This window comes from Pseudorca crassidens, chromosome 11, assembly GCF_039906515.1.
Source record: "Pseudorca crassidens isolate mPseCra1 chromosome 11, mPseCra1.hap1, whole genome shotgun sequence".
NCBI classification, from domain to species: Eukaryota; Metazoa; Chordata; class Mammalia; order Artiodactyla; family Delphinidae; genus Pseudorca; species Pseudorca crassidens.
Genome location: NC_090306.1, coordinates 10,499,081 through 10,514,027, shown reverse-complemented (window position 1 = coordinate 10,514,027; position 14,947 = coordinate 10,499,081). Strand labels below are relative to the sequence as shown.

The window sequence follows — 14,947 nt, the reverse complement described above, 5'->3', positions numbered from 1 at the left end:
AATGTCTGTTAATATATTGGTATATATACTTCTAGTCTTTTAAGTTTTATGCACATGTAGCCATTCTATTAAGTAGCCCAAACTTAGTAGAGCAAGAATGTGAAAACTTTTATCTTTCTTCTGTTATTACCTATCTTCTAGACTATGTGACTGGACCCCTTAACAAAAACTTGTGTAGATTCCAAAACTTTCTGATCATTTCCCATTATTAAAGCAAATAAACAACAAGAAGCAAACACACACAAAGACCCCAATTTAGATGTTAGTTTGAATCTGTATGTCCCCTCCCTGCCTCAAGCCTGACCCCAAGCCCAGTTCCACCCCTAAGCAAGTGAGATCAAAGCTGGCAGCAGAAACGTGTAACATAAACATGTCAGAGGAAACTCTTTTGCTAACCTTAGGCTACGAGCAGTCTGTCCGATCAGATGTGCTAACAAGGCAGATTAGACACATGTATCAAGAGTAAGAAAACACAGGTTACCCCAGGGTACATGCAGGGTAGTTGTGGCTGAAACAGCTCTCCACAGCCCAAGGATAACCTCTGAGCTACAAGATCCCCAAAGCATGTGTCCCCGGCTTACATCTCGCTGCCAGGAGGTAGAGGAGTTGGGTATTTGAAATAAAATGGCTGGGAGATAACAGTTCTCACCCACAGCTACTCTTGGGGGTGGTCCATCTTCCTGACTAGGAAGGTCCAGAGATGTGAGGGCTACCCATGTGTTTGAGGCATTTATGAGACTTCACGAAAAGTTTACTAGATTTCTGAAGGGGACCAAGGGGTCCTTATAGATATCTCTTCTAAAACTTCCTGAGAGCACCAGGATTAGGAAATATTATGCCTTCTCTGCGTCTTCTCCCATCCACCATGTGAGCTCTATCCTGGAATTATGTGTCAAAGAGGAAAGATTCTTAACCCCAGCTACACATAAGAATTACCTACAGGGCACTTAAAAGACAAAGATGCATAGACCTCATATTCTAATGTTCTGATTCACTAAGTCCAGAGCGGCACTTGAACCCTTGTATGTTTCAGAATAGTGGTTCTCTACCTTGGCTGCCTGTTACAATAACCACCGCACCTCACCCCAGTGTAGTAAGAATCTCTGGGGATGGTGTGTCAGTATTTTGTCAAAGCTCCCCTCGTGCTTCCGTTGAATTCACGTCCAGGCTATGAGCCACCCCTGCACTGAGGTATTTCCAGGTGTAGACCTACCTTCTTGTTTGGGGTGTGCCTTCTGGGGTGGACACTTGGATGCCTCCACAATGCGGAATAGTCAGGGACTTCCTGCCTGTGCCAAAGGGTCATCCAAAAGCCATGACTACTCCCCATCCCGGTGGGCATTAGTAACAAGTGAAATGTCCGAGAAGCACGAGAGTACACACACATGTTGACAATGTCAAGAACCAAAGCTAGTGTTCACCCTCCCCGACCCTGCAAAGAAAATCAAAGAGGCAAAAATTCAGACACAAAAATCAGAGCCAGGGCTTACGATTACTCACTTTACCAAAGGATGCTTGACTTCGCCAAAGAATTCAACATGGGGCCGCTTTAACTATCAAGTCTCCTTGGGGCATTTTACAATGCACAAAACTTTGATTTATAAACAGTTTTTTAGTTATGCATCTGTTCCAAGAAATAAGGTCCACTCGCGCAGATGTGTGTGCACGGTTAGATCTTAGGCTCGACATGTGTAGTCACTGATGATTTAGGTGGCTGAGCAGATGCTCTCAGGATCACAGATAGCATCGAAACACCTGTGCTAATGCGCTGTAAAACTGTGCAGGCAGGTGTTCGTTTCTGCAGCGGAGGGGCTGCATGCAGCCCCAGACAGCAGGCAAGATTTCACCATCGCCAAGCAGAGAAAGCAGAGAGGTCACAATAAATACGTGTGCAGAAGCCCTGTGTGATCTGTGTGAAGGTCGGGTGGAGGACAAAGGCAGCCTCCCTGTCCACCCTCAGATGCATGTGGCCAAGCCAGGGATCCCTGGCAGACTCTCTGGGCCGCCTGGTATTCTTTTACACGGAAGGCAGGCCCTGCTGGAGGGAACCAGATGGGAGGTGTCGGCACTGGAGTGAGGTCAAGGCTGCCTTCAAAACATTGAGTGCTAAGAGCTGGAAGCCACAGGAGAATCAGGATCAACTGCATTCAAAGCGGCATCTGTGAATAAAATTGGAGGAGATCTATGACTAGTGGGAGAAAAAGACCCCACAAGGTTCTTGCTGACCGTCCGTTTTTTTTTTGTTTTTTTGTGGTACGCGGGCCTCTCACTGTTGTGGCCTCTCCCGTTGCGGAGCACGGGCTCCGGACGCGCAGGCTCAGCGGCCATGGCTCACGGACCCAGCCGCTCCGCGACGTGTGGGATCTTCCCAGACCGGGGCACGAACCCATGTCCCCTGCATCGGCAGGCGGACTCTCAACCACTGCGCCACCAGGGAAGCCCTTGCTAACCTTCTTTGAAATTGAAATGCTTTCTCGGTAGATACAAATAGAAATTTTGGGAACGTGGTAATGAGGATGCAAGTGTGACCACAGTGGGATGGTTGCCTTCGTTACTCAGTCTTGATGGGCTCTTAAGGATCTTACATCCATCAGGGCGGGAAGCTGGCTCCTGTGGCGCCCTGGCTGAGTCATGATCATTGGTTGGAGTAAGAGCCCACACACACCCCAGGCCTCTGGTTTTTCTCTTCCACCTTCCTGTGGGTCCCAGGAGAAGAGAGACACAAGCTCTCAACTGAAAAAGCTGCCTAAGGGTAGCTTTAGGGCTGGGGCTTTGCTGGCGGGTTTCCTGCTCTGAGCAGGAACTTACCAGCTCTATGTACCTGTAAGTTGAAATAGAACCAGTGACTCTGTCTTAACCTTCTGTCCTTGTCTTTTTTGTCCTGCCAGAGCCGGGTGGCCCATCTTTCACCATCGGCAAAGCTATTTGGTTACTGTGGGGTCTGGTGTTTAACAACTCCGTCCCGGTGCAGAACCCAAAGGGGACCACCTCCAAGATCATGGTGTCGGTGTGGGCCTTCTTTGCTGTCATCTTCCTGGCCAGCTACACTGCCAACTTAGCTGCCTTCATGATCCAAGAGGAGTATGTGGACCAGGTTTCCGGACTGAGTGACAAAAAGGTAGGAGCACCATTTGAAACCTCCCATTTTTCCCCGAGTCCCATTCTCAGCCATACTCGGAGCTCTCACGGACCTGTTAATATCCTAAACCTTTAGAATCGACCGTTCTTCGTTATGGCTCCTGAAATTGGGACACAGGAGCAGAATTCAGTTTCCCCACCGAAATAATATTACTTCACGTTCGCCTTCTCACTTGTGAAAGGTTGTCACCAGCGCGCCCTGGGCCGCAAATGAGGGGCCTGGTGTGTTAGCGGTTTTCTGAGTACAGGGTTCCTCTTGTCTGGGGCGCTCAGGAGGCCTGGCAGCAGCACCAGGCTGCACCTTTGGGCTGTTACTAGAGGGCACCCACGCTGAGGGTGCCGGCCCGTCACGGCCCTCATTTTCCTCCCAGGGCTGTTCGCCTGCACGCTCCCCCTTTGTTCCTCTGCACGCTCGCAGGTTCCCAGGGTCGAGGAGAAGGATTGTTCTCATTGTGTCCTGAAGAAAGGTAGCTGCTACCTAACTGGATCGGGGGGTGCCGATGAATGGGTTGTCCCCATACCAACCGCAGGCCTCCCTGCTGGCCTGTGCCGCGAAGAGAGGAAGGGAAGTAAGTGTCTGCTGGTTGCCATGTTTTCTGGGTGAGGATGTGTAAAAACCCAGGCTCAGTACATGTGACTCTCTAGGTCTGCTGGAAGCAGCACAGGTTCCGTGGGAGCTCTGGTCCAACCCCAGTCCTAGCGGCTACCTTCCTGGAGTGCCCAGGAGAGCCCCTGGATACCCCAAATCACTCTGGAGACTTTCACTTACAATGTCTCCTCTTCTCCGTTTCCTTAAGATTTAGAAAATGTGATTTCCCACCCCTTCCCCCAGGATGAAACTATGTGATATAGACGGATGTGTGTTTAGACCACATAGGTCAGATGTAGCTCATGCTTTATCACGTGGGTCAGCTTCTCCCAAGACAAAACCTTAAACACTTAGCAGATGGTTTGAGAAGAATGAAAAGGAGGAGATATTCTCTTTGGGGACTCAAGTTACGATTTCTCCATCTACTCTCACTACTCACCAAGGACATTCAAAAGCTTAAGGAAGATAAACAACTTCTTAAGGGAATGAAAAAATATATATATATATATACACACACACATACATGGAACACTCACGATGTTCACCTCTTTAGGTTGGCTCTTTCTTTGGTTTGTCTTCCTTTTCACTTTATTTTTCTTCCTTCCTTTTAAAAACGTTCCCTCTCTTCTATTTCCTTCTCCCTTACCTTTAAGCTTTTTTCTTTTTTTACTTCTTTTTTTCTAACTCATGATTTATTATGCATTTCTTCAGATATTCATCCATCTATCACTTCATTCACTTTCAACCTTTCTCTCTCTCCTTGTTCCTTTGTCAGCGTCCTTCCTTTACCATTCTGATCCTCTCAGAAACTCTGAGCTAGACCTCTCCCTTCATCCCTTTCTACAGCTACTTTTTGTGCCTATTTCTGTGACCTGGGCAGTCGTGGTGCTGAGAGCAGCTGATCTCCCAGGGCTCCGTACTTGGATGTGACGGAGCTGAGGTGGGCCACGGCCACCCTAAGACACGAATGTGGCAGAAGCGTGACAGACCATGTCCCCACGTGTGGATCTGTCAGGGGTACGGAGGACCATATCCTCACATCAGGGAACGGCAGAGGTGTGCCGGATTATGTCCCCATGCAGCGTGTGGTGGGACCGTGTCACCATGCAGTAAATAACATGGTCGAAGGGTGGTGGGCCACAGCCCTTCCGGGGACTCTGGGCTGTGAAGTAGGGGATCCACCACAATCATCACAGTGTTTTCTTTCGTTTCCTCTGAGAATTGGTTAGGACACTGTATTTATGTTTCTCATCCTCTCAAGGGCCATCCGGCAACAACTGAATGATTTTCTACTTGAACTAAGCATAATTGAGATGGAGGGAGATTGTTTTCCCTTCTGTGGTTTGGAAAGAACATCTTGTTCTGGGCTGCTTGAACAGAGAGGCTCTGCCCCTGTCTGTCCTCCACACCACGTTGGTTACGTTCTGAGAAGTTGGATCCCATCTTTGCTTAAAGAACTTGAGAGGCTCCATTGCTTACAGAATAAAGACAACTCTTTTCAGGCGTGGCGCTCAGGGCTTTTACAAGTGATTCCCAGTGTGCACCAGCAACTCCGTCTCATCAGCCAAGGCGTAGGCTCTCGCATCCTATGTTCTAGGCATCCTTGCCTCCTTAGCCTTCCCAGCGACACCTCTCTGCATCTGCCTGGGGTGTTCTTCTCCTTACTTCTTCACTCACCAAACTCCTACTGAAACTGCAAGACACAGATCAGAGATCCCTTTATTTGTAAAGCCTTCTCATCTGGGCTCATCTGGGAAGTTAGCCATCGTCTCCTCTGTCGTGGCAATCATTCATACCTTTATTATAGCGCTTGTCTCCCACATTGTAACCTACAGACGTGTACCTGTCCATATCTCCCCTTATTTGACCATGAGCTTCACAGGGTCAGTGACCATAACTTGGTTATCATTTTTACAAAAAGTCTGTAGGGTGAGAGGGAGAGATGGTGTACTAATTTAAGAGTCTCTTGCACAGAGCAGTGGACTAAGCATTACAGGCAAAGAAAGCAGCAAGAGAGCAAGAAGCCTTTAACAGCTGTTCAGTTTGAAAATGATTATCTGATCCACTTCAGAACTCTGCAAATGACAAAATAGCATCTGACCAGAAAGTGTCAACATAATTTACAGAAGTATAGAAAACCTTTAAGTAACCAATGACATACAACTGCAGATCAGTGTCAGGAACAGTATTATAAGTCAGAGAGTTTTCTGAAAGTGCACTTAAAATGTCAAAATTCTTATCAATTTGACTTCAAAACACCTAAAGAAAACTAAGTCTTGAGAATGACTTACATGAGAGGAAGTATATTCTGTGAATTTAGCAAAAGAAAATAATAAAGTCTTCAAAACGATAACATTGAGAACAGAAATGAGGTGACTTTGAAGACTCTCTTTTCAGTGCCATGAAATTTTCATCAAGGAAGGTAACATTTAAAGTGGAGAAGGGTTTCTATACTTGTTTAGACTATCACGGATGACATATCTTCTATGTAACTCAGACCAAACGATAAATATTTTGGAGTGATGATGGGGAGATATTTGTCGTCATTAGATTTAGATATTTTAAGAAATTGTCTTCAATTTTATGGCAGGAAAATGTTCCCAGATCTCATTTATGTTAAGGTACAAAGTCAGAACGTTCAGAGTTAAATTTCCATGAAATCCTATTCGGGGGCTCCTTTTTTATTGGATGGCTTCCATCTTGCAATAGCACATTACATCATTGAATTCAGAATTATTCCACTACATGCTATAACTAAATATGGGTGCAAGTGCTAACATTTAGCAGCCCTACTGTACATTCCATCAGCTCTCCCAGTGGGAGGAGGATATAAGGAAGCTGGTGACATCTTTCTTCTCTTAACAAAGAGCCCACAGTGCTCATTCTCATATTCTCAGCTATCCAGATGGATTTCTCATTTCACAGTCGGCCAACCACAGCATGGAGGAGAGTTTTGCCAGGCGAACAGGAGACGTATTTTCCGGGCACTGGATACATTAAGTATTTACATATATGTTATATGAATAATCTTCATCAGGTATGACTATTCCCATTTTACAAATACGGGCACTGAGACTCTGGGAACTTTCGTGATTCCCTAAAGTCATACATTATCAAGTGACAGAGCCAGGGTTTGAGTTTCTGTGTGTTTGGCTTTAAAAGTCACTTTGCCAGGATGTCTCCCTTGTAGTGAATCCCAGACAAAGTTATGACACAGCTAAGGATCGGTATTGACACCCCTGCACCCCACCCACTTCCTCATTGAATCTCCTACCCTCTCATTCAATGACCTTCAGTTTTGGTTCCACTTAACCTAACCCTTCTCAGGTCACCATACACTACCACTGCCAAGACTGCTATTACTACCTCTACTACTAGGACTGATAATAATAATAGCAATTATCATTATTATTAATATGACTTCAACACTGATATCTCTGCAAACATTTTTTTCAGCTCTCAGGAGCCAGGCGTAATGCCAAATACATTACATAGATTTCTTATGTAATGCTGCTTTTATAATCATACCTTCATTTGTAAATGAGGAACTTGAAGCTTGGAGAGGTTAAGTCATTTGCCCTTCTGATGTTCCTGGCTGGCCAACAGCCCCTCAGCCGTGTGCCACCGTGTTCAGATTCCAGTGTTCTTTCCAGTTAATCCTCTTTCTTCCTGACCTTCCCATCTACCTTCCCGAAGCTCAACAAGTGGGATCCTTTTCCCCTATTAAAGGGGAGCTATCTGATTAACTGATCCAAAATAATTAGATAGTATTTTAACATTTGCCCCTTATTTAATAAGTCTTTCAGAGGCATTGCTTTGAACAGAGAATGGTGGTGCTTTCGTGGACCTGGGCAGGCTAATGGCCCACAAATGGACTTTAGCCTGGGCCTATTGTGACCGTGAGCTTTAAGCCACTGTTGGAGGGTGGCAGAGGGGTGGCAGCAGGACAGAGAAGCGTCAGTGGTAGGTTCAGGGGGTGAAGGAAGCCTGCAGGGAGGCAGAGGCTGCCAAGGTCACCAGGGGCTGCCGTCAGGCCAGGGGGCTCCCGAGGCTGCGTCCTACCTTACACATTCCTGCCACCAGTGTGACATACGCCCGCATTGTATTTTGCTGTTCTTTTCCTCAAGGAACTACGGGAACTTTATGAACTTTAAATGTCAAAAGGTGTTTATCTGGTTAAGGAGGGCAGACATCTTCGCCTGCAACATTGAAGGTGCATTCAGGATAGCCTTCTAAAAACTAAGGAAGAAGCCCGTGGCTTTTCTAGATGATGATTATTCTGAGTTTCTGAGAAGTTCCGTAGAGTCTGGAAGCTGTCTCATGTCCTTTTGGCAGATAGGCAGTGTATGACTTTTTAAATCAGCACGCAAACAAACGTGTCCGTGTGCATCCTGGAAGAAAGCCAGCCTGGGGTAAGATATTTACACCACAACTACACTGATGTGTGATGCTTGGATGGCATTTGAGCATGGGTGAGGACATGGGCCTTGCTTGCCACTGTACAAATGGTACTTCCTTGCCCTATTAACTTTAGGCCAGAAGCCAGTGGAGGCAGCTGACCTCAAGCCTGATCTGTCACACCCTGGTCCTGGCCCAGACCATCTTGGTCAGGTCATGGAACAGTGAACTAAAAGTAGCTCACCAGGCAAAGCAGCAGGAATGACCGACTAGCCGGGGACCTAGAAATGAGGGCCTGGGCTGGGCCTCCAGGTAGCTGAGCAAAAAAAGGGTGTGATTTATTACTTGGAGTCCCTTGGAGCTGTCGGGCATCTGGTCCTTTTGTTACAGCTGGCCAAGAGCAGTTCTGGAGGAAGTGACAAGAGAAGAAAACTCCCCAAACCCTGGGACTGTACGGGGTACAGGACACACATGGGTGGGAGAGGGGACACGTGCCCATTTGTCTCCTAATTAGCTGAACCTAATTAGCCGGTCCAATGCATGGACCACCACCCCAAGTACTGAACCCACTCATTCCTGCCAGGGCGGCCCCCATCCAGGTGCATCCAGAACAAAGCCCTGGGGCTTAAGCAGCCCAGCTCTGCTGCCCAGGGTCAGCTCTCAGCACTCCTCTAGGTTTCTTTGAGAACGGGACTGCTTACGGCCCCCAGCTGGCCCCCGTGAGCTCTAATTCCCGAGTCCATTCGTGACTGGCCGCCCTGACTGAGGCGTCCAGTAGGGCTTAGCAGTGGCCACCCTCCCGGCCCAGGGATACGGGTGTCCCCGTGTTGATTGCTGAGCTCCCGAGGGAACCCCAGGGTCCCCTTCCTCTCCTCTCGTGTCCCCTTTATAGCATCAGGCCTCGCTCTGCCCTCCTCTCCTTGAAGGACCACCTGCGTCCTGACCCTCTGTGACTTCCCACACAGGATACCTCACCTCCCACCTCTGCTATACTGTTGGGGCTTCTCGGGGTTGAACGGTGGTCCCCCAAAAGATACGTCCACATGCTAATCCCTGGAACCTGTGAGTGGTGACCTTATTTGGGAAAAAAAAAGATCTTTGCACATGTAATTAAGTTGAGCATCTCAGGTTAGGACCGTCCTGGATTGCTGCTAAATCCAATGGCAAGTGTCCTTATGAGAGAGAGGCAGAGAGAGAGCTGACGCAGAAGAGAAGGCCAGGAGAAGTAAGAGGCAGAGACGGGAGTGTGGCAGCCACAGAAACACCTGGAACCACCAGAAGTTAGGAGAGGCAAGGAGTGGCTTCTCCCCTAGAGCTTCTGGAGGGAGCGCAGCCCTGCTGACACCTTGATTTTGGACTCCTGGCCTCCAGAACGTGCGAGAAGAAATTTGTATTGTTTTAAGCCGCCAGAGGCTTGTTGTGGCAGCCACGGGAAACAAACACGGGGCCTCAGTGCCCCTCCTGTAACCTGCACTCTCAGGGGCTTGCCCCCCTTAAACCCTGGAGCTCTTACTCACCTGCTCTTGTCAGCCACCCAGCCCCGTCCTTCCAAAGCGGGTATTTCTTAGAGCAGAATCCAGTTCATTCCCCCCCGCCCCCCGACTAATCTCCTCTGCTTGGAAGAACAGATCTACGTCACCCTGAAGATTTGCAGAGATATGGTTTACACCCAGAGGGAGTCTTCTCCCTGCTGCTTAATTTTAAGGAGACAATAAAAATCCCGCGTGTCACTGTGTGCTCCCTTTTGCTCTGTCCTTGGGCCTGATTACTGTTAGTTTCTCCCAGTACGTAGCGTGTTATCTGTGTGTACGCTCCCCGCGCAGCCTTCTACTAGACCTCTGAGCAGGGAGGCCATTGTCAAAGGGGACTGAGGACGTGTTTTTGTAAGATGTATCATTTTCACCACTCTTCTGGGGAAAATATTATTAATGCAGCCCTCTTATATTCTGGATTTCACTGTGCTGTTCCTATCACGGGACTGCAAGGGACGTTATTTGATCATCAGGTACAAGTGATGTTTTGCTCATCAAAGGCAAACAGGTGTCCTCTCTCTTCATGTAGATGAATGTATCTTCCCTGTTACATAGGAGTGCACACTCACATATGCAAGTATATGTGTGCATATGTGTGTATAGATACGTATATCTCCATCCTCCAAAACTACATAAAGATAACAGGATAACTGGGTAGTTAGGAACTTGACACTTAGCCAAGATGCATAAGGAGCTCAAGTTTCCCATGTCCATAGGAACTTCCGTTTTACAGAGTTGATCTGAGAAAGGACGTCTTTACCTGGAAAAGAAAGAAACTTTTGTCTCATTCTGCTGATATTAGTGGAACCATCATTTTGTGAAACGAAACAAAAATGAAATGAAGGAAGGAAGAAGAAAAGAAAGAAAAGGAAGGAAAGAGAAAGAAGGAAAGAAAAACGAACATCAGAACCCAATCGTAAGCTAGATCTGCTCTGTGTATCTCTTCTTAGAAAGGTGGTCCTGTGCAAGGTATTGGAGAGATAGATGCCTTCCTGGAGCCATGACATTTTTTATAATTGCTACTACACAGATTAGCATGAGGATGAATTCACAGTTTCCCCACCCGAATTGACCCCAAGTGAAAGCCAGCAATAGACAACAAACAATTTTATTAACCAAACTCAAAGCATGTACCACCAAGTGCAGTACTCAAGCTTTGGGTGCGCTGAGAGCGGGAGAAAATAGTGAGCGTGTCTCTGAACTGATCAGGTCCTTGAATTTATCTGTGTGGCTTCCATATGGGGCCTCTCTGGTCAGGCCATCTCTTCCAGGTTGGGAAGAGCAAGCGGCCCTGGGGAATCCCATAGAAGTTCGAATCTACTTATGGTCAAGTCTCTGGTTGTGAGAGAAGTGAGCCGTTGCACTTAGCTAACTGTTGAAAGCAGTTTTTTTATTCCGAAGTTTATAGATGTCCAAGAAAAATAAGAGAGTTCCTCAACATCCTTTTCTCTCTGGTTAAAAACAAAAATTAGAAATAAATGTTTCCGTAAAGGGGGCTTTTACAGGCTGATGAAATCTTAGCTTGTGTTTTGAGGATTTATTAAGAACTAGTGTTTCACTTCTGGGCAACTAAGTTCAAGTCCTTTGAGACAAATTAACGCAGCCATGAAAATTTATATGTGGCCAAAGGCATCGGGCCTAAAATGAATCAAGTTTTAGAGACGTCAGAACTGTATTCACAGTGCAGACTGTGGCCCGGGCTGGCTCTGGGCCTTTGTTTTGGTCTTTTGGCGCTTCCAGTACACCCTCCACCCCATAATGGTGGCAAGAGAGGTGGGCAAGGGCCTCAGTGGCCCATGTGCAGCCTGTTGTATTTTGGGAAGCCTTCTGCATAGCCGGGCTAGCTGGGCATGTGCTCGGGCCAGGAAGGTAGGGAAGCGGGTGTTCGGAGCGGGGTGAGGGTGGTGGCTGAGAGAGCCTGAGGCTGGGGAAGCCCAACCATTTCTTCTACAATTCATGTCAAGGTTTCCTTTCCAGCGAGGGTCACAGAGAGCCCAGGAGAGACGGCTCAAGCTCTGCAGGAACCACAGCCTCAGACATTTCTTCTGCCCTATTTGGGAAGATCAGATGCAGAGTGTCAAGGGCCATGGCTCCAGGCCAGTGTGACCCTGACAGCTGCCCACATGGAGGGTCCCCGAGGTGCAGGCAGCTTAGACTTTCAGGAGGCAGAGTCGGGAGGAGGAAAATCGGGGTTCTGGGTCCTCTGTGTAATCGTCATAGGATTAGTCTGTCCATGTGGACCTGTCTGTGTTGGCGACACCCAGGAAGGGGTGGGTTAGGGCCAAGTCTTGATATCAGAGTCACTCAGGGAACCCTTTCAAACGAAACAGGACTCTGTCCATCCAGCTGGAAATAAAAGTCCAGGTGGCAAGAGCTGCCGCCTGAGCAGGACGCAGCCAGGAAACCAGACATGTGAAAAGGGTTGAGAGAGGAGCCGCTCTGCGGGGAGCTACTGGAGGGCCGCGCCCCCTCCACTTTCCTCCCACCCCTCAGACCTACTGAAGGGGCTTTGAGGGGGTCACTGGGAGAGCTTGGCATTCACCCCCTGTGGTTAGAATGGGGGAGGGGCTGGCATTTGCCCCAAACCTGAGAAGACCCAGGTGACAGGTTCCCACCCACGGCAGGTCAGGCCTGCATCCCTCGAGTCCACATCAGGCCACTCGGGCAGGAGGGGGCCAGTCTGGGCCGGGAGTGGAGGGAGGTGATTTTAAAGGTACCTGCCCACTGGGCTTCCTGCTCAGGATGAGGCAGCTGCCCATCCAGAGATACATGGGAGGGTGGCAGCCGGCGGGGGAGCCGGAGGGATTGATGTAGACGAGCAGCTCCTTCAGGGAGCGAGACCCAGGTGCTCACCGAGAGGCTCTCGGGAACCCGTGAACTCGCCTGACCAGGAGAAGAGTCTGCTTTGCACAGCGGCCTTGTCCAGAGACCATCCATGCCGGCCCACTACGGCATCACGAGGTGGGTGCTGCCCGCCTCTGGCTTCTCCTACTCTCTGCCTTCCACCCCAGGCCCCCCAGAGACCGGGGGAGAACAGAACAGCTCAGGGGCAGGTCCCGTAAGAGCCGGTGTCAGCACCTGGGGTTCCTGCAGACACACGGCCGCCTCGGCCCTTATTCATGAGCAATGATTGAACTATTTAATGCACACACGCTATGTGCCTGTTGTCAGACTCTTCACATCTGTGTCTCCTTTAATCCTCGTGCCCACCCTTTGCACTAGATATTATCGACATCTTTCCATAGATGAGGAGAGTCGTTTAAGGGATAAGCAAATTCGCAAGTCACACAACTAGCAAGTGAGGGCATCGGATTTGATCCAGGGAGAGCCGACTCCAGAGCCTGCAGCCGTCCTGTCTTACCACACCGCCGTAGCCCCATGTGCTCTCTGTGTGGACACGGGGAGGAGGGACACGCTTCTAGAGACACAGGCCTGGGGCAGCAGAGCCCAGACCAGCCCCCGTCACGGGACCCTGTCTGACCTGGCTTCTCGGATTCTCAAGGAGGTGATTATGGAAGCCCACCAACCCACTGAGAGCGGGTAGACCCTCTGCACAGGAACCTAGAAGAGACTTCTGTTCAATCCAGTCTAGGAATAGCCAAGGGCTCTATTGTCTTTGTTTCTGAACTCAGCCCCTCGCGCCTTTAAGAGCCACGTACTTGACGAGTGTTGCCTGGATGAATGAATCAAAGAGACACAGAATGTTGTCGGGCACCATGTTTTCTCCCTTCCAGGAAGTAACCAATATACATACTTAATCTGGCCAGAAAAGAAAAGATCCTACTCTCAAGAGAGAGGAAAGAATTGGAGAGGAGGGAAATGTATCGTTCTCCCCCAGCTCCATCCTCCTCTTAGGAGGGAACTAGAGCAAGAACTGTGTTCACTTACTGCTTCTGAAGTGCTCGTGGCTAGGAGACCATCAGTGGCTTAAGTCTAGAAGCCACCTCGATAGTAAATGTGTTCAAGGCTTAATTCCTTCAAACTTCCTCACCCATCTCCCAGCTCATCACTTGCACGGCACTGGGTTCTGAGTTAAGCATAAGGCAGTTCCAGTTCTTGCAAGAACTGATGGCCAGCAGACCGCGAGACAGCTGGGACTTGGCCTCTTCTGGACCGAGTACAAGAGAGCCGTTGAGCTGGGTGTCATCCTGGTACTGAAGAGAGAACGCTGTGATGTCTAGTGATGTCTCCTAGTGGCCTCGAGTACAAATTGGACAAGATGGCAAACAGCCTCGCGTTAGGAAGCACGCTGCGGCTGCAGACCTCCCGGGCAGAGGTGCCACTAGGGAGTGATGCTCCCGGGGAAAAAAATGCACTTGAACACACAAGGTCATCCACTTACGTGTCTTTACGGGACACACCCACCCATGCCTGCAAACGCGCGCACACACCGGAGGGTGCACATGCGGCTCTGACGGGGCGTGCTGGGCAATTTCTGCTTTTTTCCGTTTCTCCTTGTAAAAGCACATCAGATTAATTCCGGCCAGTTATGGCCAAATCCCTTTCTCTCCGCCAGTCAGGGCCGCCTGAACAGGCAGGAGCCTCTCTCACCTGCTTCATTATGCAAATTGATACTCCAGCGCTGAAGAGCCAAGCAGCCTTCAGCGCAGCAGTGATTCCAGGCTGTGATGAGAAGAGGTGGTCTGACAGCTATAAATAACAGTTCACGGGACACGTGGACGTCAGTGAGCTAGGGGTCAGATGTAACCATAAATGTATCCATACTCAGAAGACCTGCAGTCAAGGACAAGCATGAGCCACCATGGGAAGGGCACAGAACGACACACACACACACACACACACACGCGCGCGCGCGCGCGCACGAAGAAATCAATGAACACTTAAGATCTCACATGGTGAGATTCATTTCTTTGGAAAAGGCCTGCACGGTTCCTCCAGGAGCTGCTATACGCAGAACAGGAGTCTTCCCAGCGATCACAGCTGGGAGGATTGACTTCGCTCTTGACTGCCTCCCGCTGTCCCCTCACCCCAGCACTTGAGTTAGAATTACAATCTCTCCTCTCAGTCCCGAGTCATCAAAAAGAGGCTTTTAACAGAATCAGGTAATTGTCGCCCTGGTCGTCTCTGCTGGGGGTGGCACAGGCCAGACACAGCTCCCAGCAGCACGAGCACCTCTGCTTGGTGGTGTGGTCTCGGTGACAGGAGCGGGGCTGGGGGTTGCAGGGAGGGCTTGTTGGGAAGCTGGCAGTTCTCCAGCCCCTCCTGAATAGTCTTCATGATGTGCCCTCAGTTTTCGGTTTGAAAGGTCGCGAAATCACACATCATGCAC

General features: G+C 49.1%; 1 protein-coding gene across 1 annotated transcript in view; it reads left to right on the top strand.

Annotated features, from left to right (window-relative positions):
* GRIN2B (glutamate ionotropic receptor NMDA type subunit 2B) overlaps positions 1–14,947 on the top strand; it is a 581,922-nt gene that overhangs the window by 517,861 nt on the left and 49,114 nt on the right. The window contains exon 14 of the mRNA XM_067695747.1: positions 2,889–3,118. Within this exon, the coding sequence (XP_067551848.1) occupies positions 2,889–3,118 (230 nt within the window). The remainder of the gene's footprint in view (positions 1–2,888; positions 3,119–14,947) is intronic.